The 8,482-nt window shown below is 40.0% G+C and overlaps 1 protein-coding gene across 1 annotated transcript; it reads right to left on the reverse strand.

Annotated features, from left to right (window-relative positions):
* Nucleotides 1-1,321: 1,321 nt before the first annotated feature.
* LOC145679252 (histone-lysine N-methyltransferase SETMAR-like) lies at nt 1,322-1,759 on the reverse strand. Its single transcript, XM_081749840.1, has one exon. The coding sequence runs from the start codon at nt 1,757-1,759 to the stop codon at nt 1,322-1,324; it is 438 nt and encodes a 145-aa protein (XP_081605966.1).
* Nucleotides 1,760-8,482: the final 6,723 nt, after the last annotated feature.

Raw genomic sequence — 8,482 nt, forward strand, 5'->3', positions numbered from 1 at the left:
AGGTGTTTCGCAAATTCTGGGGAGGGTTGGATTCACAGAATACAAGAAAATCTGGACAAAAATGGTTATCATTCCATTTTAAGCAGCCATACTATTCCCACAGAACTTGATTTGATTGGTCGCAGAATCACTTTATGCAAGATACTGAACCAAACTTTCTTCTAATTATTTTAACAAGAAACAAGCCAAAGGAGATATTTGTATCATGGAATGGCCTCCTCAGTCTCCAGTTCCTATTTCCCGTCGAACTACTCTGGTAAGAACTTGGCAGAAGTGTACGAAAAGACTGTCTAACATCTGCTGATGATGTGTTTGATATTCTGCAGAACGCCTGGAATAATAATTCAGATGAAAATCTTCAAAAACTTGTAGGCCACATGCCTTAATAGGTGAAACGAGTGATAGCGGCGAAGGGCCGTTTCTTTGACGAGAAGAACATTTAAAGCATTTACCAATTTCCTTTGTTGGATAACGTTATTATGTTATTCTGATGTTAAAACTATCACTGTGTTCCTAAACTACCAAGTATATTGTCCAAAATTGCACCGTATTGCAAGCCAATCTTAATATTTCCCTGTTCTTTGGTCTGTCCGGAAACTTAGAGAGAGAGAGAGAGAGAGAGAGAGAGAGAGAGAATCTTTCCACAGAAATATATCGAAAATGATTGGACATAAATGAACCAAACAAAAACTCAAATAGGAAATGACATGGAGCACACCGAATGAGATTGTCGCGGTGCCTCTAGGGCCGCCTTTCATGGGGGCCCTCGGCCCAACTTCAAAATTATCAATAGAAACATGGGGCAAGTGATATTTCACTCGATAGATCTTTAAAAATCAAGCAGCATTGTGGTAAAAGATTTTACATATCGGTCACTGTATTCAGAGTGGCTGCCAAGACATTGTACCTATATCAGATAAAACATCCAGTACCACTAATATGAAAACATTTGAATATAAATGAACCAATCAAAAACTCAAATAGTAAATGCCATGGAACACATCTATTGATATTGTCACGGTGCCCCATGGCCGACCTTCATGGGGGCCAATTTCAAATTTTTAATGGAAACATGGGACGAGTGCAGTTTGTTCGATAGAACTTTAAAAACTAAAGAACGTTGTGGCATGGAGGTGGTTATCGAAGGAATGAAACAGGTGATAATCTGTTGGTGCAAGGTCCGATGAATATTCTGCATGTCCCAATGCCTCCCAGCCGAGTTGCTGAGGGTTCTGCCGGGTCCTCTTTGCCACAAGTGAATTGGAATTGTTGTGTAGGAATAGCACATCATTGTGATTCACCAATGCCAGCTCCTTCTGCCTCACCTTTGCAACCACTGAGAGTAGAAGTCAGCAGTGTTGGTCTGATACTTGGAATGAGATGGTAATGCACTATTTGCCAACAATTTCACCATACAGAGAGTATACCCTTTCTTGGGACTGTCATAGAGAAAACACTTTTTATCATCAGTGAGGAAGTGATAAAAGATGTATGTGTTAAGGTGCCGAGTGAACAAGTACAAACAGGCTATCACTCGTTGTTTCTTGTTGGCTACCGACAATGTGTGGGGTACCCACTTGCTTAACTTGTATGTCTTCCCTATCCTATGCAGGTGCAATCTGACTGTTTCAGTGGAAACATGGAACCTTTCTGCAAGTTCGTCATATGTTAAATCACTGTCCTCCTTCATGGCTACTTTCAGGGCCTCGTCATTCAACACATGTGGTCGTCCACTGCAAAGTTCATCCGAAAGACTCATATCTCCAGAACGAAATTTCTGGACCCAATGCCAGGAGATACTTTTGTTCACAGCATTCTCCCCAAGTGCCTGGCGTATGCGGCGACTTGATGCGGTAGCTGACAGGCCTACTTTAAAGTCATTCAATAATCACACGCGAACAATCTGCTAAGATACCTCCATTTCTCTTCGACGCTCTTCGAAGCTGGACGAGCTACGACTACTGTATGTACGCAACGTGCCTATATTACTGAATGTTGATACCAGACTAAGTCCCGATCTCTTAGCAATCACGTGCGTCAAATTTTCGTTTCCTATCTGTGAGCACATGATTAATGCGACGTCAAAAATTGATTCTTTTGCAATTGATTGCAATTGATTGCAAACTTTTCGATTACCTTCTACTTATACTTCATTGTATATCACAGATGTATATCCACCAAAGATCAGTTTCTTCTTGAATTATACCATATTTTTCCTACAGATCGTTTGGCGATGGATGAAAACAATAAATCTAAACGGACAAATGGTGCTCAATTAAAAGCAGATGTTGTTGCAAACAAACAGATCGCAGACCTATTTAGTGCCTCCAAACCTCCAAAACAGACTGAACACAGTATTGAAGTTAGCGATCTTACCTCATCGGCTACGAATATTACTGTCAGAGTAAAAAATGAGCAAAAAAGTTCCACTTCCACGAGTCTTGAAATTAGTGCATTTCCAACATCAGCTACGATTGTTGTTGTCAAAAAAAAAAAAAAATTAAACAGAAATCTCCAGTTCTAGTGATACCGATTCTGAAGTCAGTGAAAACTTTGAAATGAATGATGGAGCAGAGAACAAAGCAACAAACTATTTCATACGTGCAAAAGAGAATGATATTCTCAAGTTTTTTCTTTTTATTTCCATCTCCATCAACCGAAAGAAAACACCCTTTAATCCTGAGTTTGCTTATAAACGAGCATATGACACCAACAGAACTTGGCTGTCATATTGTTCTGCTCAAAATGTGGTTTTTTCCAGCGTGTGCATAGTTTATTCTACAGATTGGACAAATTTGTTAAAGGTTCTATACGTGATTCTAAGTACGTTTAGGTTCTATACGTATCAGAGAATATGAATCTTCTCAAATACATCAGACAGGTGTGGATGCTTACATATCTAACAAACCAGGACATATTATTAAGAAATTACTTCACAAACAACTAAAACAAAAGCAGTATCAGATTGAGAAGAACAGACAGGTAACGCAACGAGTTGAAAAAGTGATGAAACTCTTTGATAAAAGAATGCTCAGTTACAGAGGAAAAGGAAATGAAGCAGCTTATAGACTGGAAGACACAGCTACAGATCATGGAAACTTGTTGGATATTATTATTTTGTTACGCAAATTTCATCTTCCGCTTAAAAGTCATTTAGATAAGGCCATGCACGAGGAAGTAAGCAGGGTGGTGGTCACATAACTTTTCTTTCCAAACCCACTTTGAATGACTTTTTGGATGCTATCAGCCCACTTATTAGAGAAGATGTTTCGAAAGAAGTCTCTCAGGCTAGGATGATTTCTTATTACACACTATTCAAGATATAACAGTTTTTGACCAGTGCTCCATTGTTTTACGGTATGTTGTTAAAACTATTGTTAATGAAAGAAGTATTGCTATTGAAAAATGCATATCTACCACAGGCCAGTATCTCTGCGAATTAATGCTGAAAATTATGCAGACGTTCAACCGTGATGTTAAGATGTGTGTTTGAAATTCAGTCGATGCAAGGACAATATTCTGGTTTTTCAAAACACTTAAGTACCGTCTGCCCTGGTCAGTTATACGTGTGGTGTTACGCTCACATACTCAATCTTGTTATACGTGATGCGACAAAAAGTTGCATTGATTCTGTGTTGTTTGCTCTGTTGAATGCCTGTGGTGTGCGGTATTTATACATGAGTCTTTTCTGCGAATGGTCATTTTGAATATCAAATGTCAACAAAGGTGTCTTATGGTTATTCCGAAAAGAAGATGATGCCCCAAAAACTCTGCTTTGTATAAAATGATTGGTCATATTTCGAACCTAGAAATGCTTTATACATAGAGCAGAGGTAAAAGTTGATCTGAAAATGCAGAGGGCGCATGACGTCACGCCGTCCCCATGCCTATCTTTGCCCATTGTATTTTTAGGAAGTGGATGGACGCCATAGATATTTTGGAAGTGCGGGAACGAAGTTCGCCCTCGTTCCCCTAACTTTTACTCCTGACATAGAGTTTACCATAGTAATAAAAGAGATTGCTTCTACAGAAAATATCAAACCAAAAATTAAGTGCAAAGCGCAAGGATATATAGAAGGCCTTCTCAAGTTCAAAACAATTCTAACAGCACAAGTGTTCCTGAGAATATTTCAAGTGACGACCCCTCTGTCAAACTATCTCCAAACACAGGGTGCTGATCTATTGCAGTCATATCAAATGGTGCAGACTACTCTGTCCTAACTAAAGGAGCAGAGAACTGATTCTGAATCCGTTAAAACTGAAGCATTAACGTTTGCAGAATTGGCCAATAAGAGATTTGAAGAGTTAGCTGGAGAATGTGGTTTCTTTTTTTCTAGTGACCTTCCGACAACTGGTCTTCGCAGGTGGCAAAGAATGTTTCCCCATGAATGTGAAGATGAAGCTGCTTCTGATCTAATGACCAGGTACTGCATCCGAACACTCAACATAATATTGGATTCGATAACTTCAAGTATATCTTCAAGATTCAAGAAGCAACATAGCTACTTTATGGGCTGATTTGTTGTGTTTAGACCGTAAAATCTTCAACCAAGAAACACAACTTCCAGACATGGCTATTGATAAACTTACGTACCTTCGAAAAAAATCAGTAAAGAAGTTTCCAAGGGTTCTATAAAAGAAGTTGAGTTGAGTTGAGTTGATTTTAATTTAGCGTCCCGTTCAGCAGCGAGGCTATATGAGACGTGGACCTACTGATTAACGTGGAATCTGAACCACATGAGCTCCCGCCGGGAATCGAACCCGGGTCTCCCATCTATAAAAGAAGTATTGAACTTATCAACAAAGTGGAAAGTCTTGAAAGTCAGTCTTTCTAACGAGTACAACTGAGAAGAAACGATTGATTATGATGGTAGCGCAAGTGATTCAGGATTAGAAAAATCATTTCTCCACAATGAATGCGAGTACAAAATGTGATTCAAAACTTATCCAATGTACTGCTTTTTAATTTTGCAGAATTATAATTTGTACAGTAATGCTTATCCAAGTTTCCTACTAGCATATAAATTTGTGTTGACTTTGTCCGTAACCTAGGTAACATGTGACAGAAGCTTTTGAAAACTGAAATACATTTAAAATAAGTTAAGGAGCGTCATGTCTCAGGAACATTTGGAAACATTTATGTTGATGTCTATTGAAAAGGAGTTATTAGAGAATGTTTTGAATGAATGTTTCGAATGAAAAGGTGATAGACCACGTAGCATCAAAAAGTAGTACAGTAAAACATCTGCTAATTTTGTAATATAAAATACGTATTCCTTGAACTTGGTACGATACTTTGTACGATACGAACAATTCAAAATGATATAAGCTGATAGAAGAATATAAGATTATAATCGTTAATTGCTAACACTATTGACTTACTATAGAAGAAAACTGCGCAACCTGAGAGTTATGGTATTGAGATGCTACTGGCTCTTGTGAGATAAAAGCGCCCGCGGCCGTCTAATGATGACTATCCGCCCCTGATTCAAACTAACTAATTAACTAATTAACTTAAAAACAAGATTGTATCCTCGTCGCCAAAAGTGCCTTTACATCGCCGTGACGGGTATGTGACCGCGCAGTACTCCAAGGAAGGGATGGTTGCATAAGAAATTGTGATTAATTTTGAACAGTTTTTATTTTGACTAGGGAAATAACGTAGATATAGGGAGCAAAGGAAAAGATTTGAAGCATCAGTACACTATCATCTCTGAAAAGATTCGTATTCTCAGTTTTTCATTTTATTCTCTTATATGTTAAGTTAATAACTGCTGACAACTGCTACTAGCGCTTTTCACTCTTAAGGAATTTAACACGACATGTTCGCAGGACACTTTTCTAAGTCCTAAATGTATGCGTGAATTCTTTCATTCGTCTCACTGTCCTTATGCTGAACGTATGTTTCGCTGTCGTCAAGCAAGGGTTGTAATAAATGTAAATAAGGTTCTTATTATTAAATAAAACACAGAAGAGCAAGTTCAAAAGTGGTCCCGCGACAAAAATGCCCGAGTCGAAAATGCACAGCGTGAAAATGTTCCCCTCGTCAAAGGGGCCCGGGTCAAAGATCATCGCGAGAAGAGAGTCCGAGACAAAAGGGCCCAATGTAAAAAAACGGACAAAGTGGACACCGCCTCAAAAAGACACGGGTCAAAAGATCCTTGCGAGTAAAGAGGCCGAGTCAAAAAGGCCTTATGTCAAAAAAAAGCCGCGTCAAAAAGGACCCCGTTTCAAAAGGGAACAGATCAAGACAGTCCCGCGTCAAAATGACCCCGGGGCAAAAGACCCCGAGTCAAAAAGGCCCCGCGTCAAAAGGAGCCAAGTCAAAAGAGCCCCGCGTCAAAGGGGTCGGCAAATACAATTCCACGGCTAAAAAAACTTAGATCAGGAGTGAAAACCAGGAGAAAGATACATATGACCAGTGGCGTAACTAACTTTATTGTGCCCTGAACGTTCATCCAACTCATACCTTCCTTCTGCCGCCCGCATTTCAGCTGGTATATATATATATATATATATATATATATATATATATATATATATATATATATATATATATATATATATTTCTATGTCAGAAGGGCACGGACAAAAGACAAGAATAGAAATGCCCGAATAAAAAGGGTCGAAAGGGCCCTGCGACAAAAGGATCCGAATCAAAAGAGCTCCGCTGTCAAAAGGACCGGAATCAAAAGGACGTCGCGACAAAAAGCCCCTATCAAAAATGTCCGAGTCAAAAGGGACCTCACCTCAAAAAGGACACGGGTCAAAACGGTCCTGGGTCAAAAGGGTTACAGGCGAAAGGGCACCGCGAAAGGAAGCCCGAGTCAAAAAGGCCTCTGTTAAAACGGGACGAGTCAAAAGACCCCTGCGTCAAAAAGGACCGACTCAAAAGGATCCGCGTCAAAAGGGCCCGGCAATATAATTTCACGGCGAAAAAGCCTGAGATCAGGACTGGAAATCAGGAGAAAGAAAGAGATATGATCAGTGGTGTAACAAATTTTACTGCGCCCTGGTCATTGATCAAGTATTTAATCATACCTGCCCCTGCCTTGCCCCACACAGAGTTGATGTGTATATATATATATATATATATATATATATATATATATATATATATATATATATATATATATATATATATATAGTTCTGTCAGAAGGACACGGACAAAAAGGCGAAGACAGAATTGCCCAAGTAAACTGGACCTCGGTCAAAAGAGACCGGCGACAAAAAGGTCCAAGTCAAAACGGCCCCGTTGTCAAAAGTGCCCTAGTCAAAAAGTCGTCGCGACAAAAGGGTCCTATCTAAAAATGCCCGGTGAAAAAGGACACCGCATCAAAAGGGCACGGGTGAAGAGTGTCCCGTGTCAAAAGTTCCCGAGTCGAAAGGGTCACGCTACAAAATGTCCCGAGTCAAAAGAGGGCCCGCGTTAAAAGAGGCCGTGTCAAAGAAGGGTAAATACAATTCCACGTCTAAAGAGCCTGAGATCAAGAGTGGAAATCAGGAGAAAGAAAGGTATATGACCACTTACGTAAGTATTTTTACTGTGCCCTGGATCGTTGAACATCTATTTACTCATAACTTCCCCCTGCCCAACGCATTTCAGCTGGTGAATATATATTCTATGCCAGAAGGGCGAGGACCGAAATGCCCGAGTCAAAAGAGCCCCGGGCGAAAGGGCCCCATGACAAAACTGCCCTAGTCAAAAACGGTTCCGCATCTAAAGGGCTCGGCGGCCAAAGGGGCCGAGTCAAAAGGGTCCAATTCAAAACGGCCCCGAGTAGAAAGAGCCCGGGTAAGGAGTCGGCGACAAATGAGCCCGCGTCAAAAGGGCGCTGTTTCAAAAGTGCCTGGTCAAAAGGTCCGGAGTCAAAACGGCCGCGCACCAATACCGTTCGAGTCGAAAGTACCACGCGTAAAATAGTCCCGACTGAAAAAGGCCCCGCGTCAAAAGGGCCCGGTTCCACGGCTAAAAAGCCTGAGATCAAAGCACGAGAGGAAATCGAGCATGCACAAGTGTATATTGTCTCTTTGGTAAGTTGATGGTTTTGTGCAAAAGAAGGAAAAATATCTGTAGTTATTAGTAGCAAATAGGAAATTTGAATGGTAATATAAGTTTTGTTTGGTTGTTGATTGTTCTGCAACAAATGCTATTACTTAAGTCATTCTCCATTAAAGTAAGGTTGCACTCCCGTCTTTCGGAGTCTGTATTCTCGTTACTTTATATATTATTCATTTTCCCCTTAGTTCTAAAATTCGATTTCTAGCCCTAGATCAAAGTATAGTATGAAAAATATTCTGTGAAAGCCATTAGTTTAATTTTGCAGTCAGAAGGCACATGTGGAGCTGTATACAGGGTTAGTGAAAAGTATTGGGACAGAACAATAATAACGACGTGCGTGGATGGAGGCAAAAAATATTACAATTAGCATTATTGCATTGACTTGGAGTGGGGTCACCTTCGAACCGATCTTGAATTCC

Source organism: Thermobia domestica, chromosome 2 (assembly GCF_964235325.1).
Source record: "Thermobia domestica chromosome 2, izTheDome1.hap1.1, whole genome shotgun sequence".
Classification (NCBI taxonomy): domain Eukaryota; kingdom Metazoa; phylum Arthropoda; class Insecta; order Zygentoma; family Lepismatidae; genus Thermobia; species Thermobia domestica.

Excerpts from the sequence above, each read along its gene's own strand:
- LOC145679252 (XM_081749840.1), bottom strand. The coding sequence starts at position 1,759 with ATGAGTCTTTCGGATGAACTTTGCAGTGGACGACCACATGTGTTGAAT.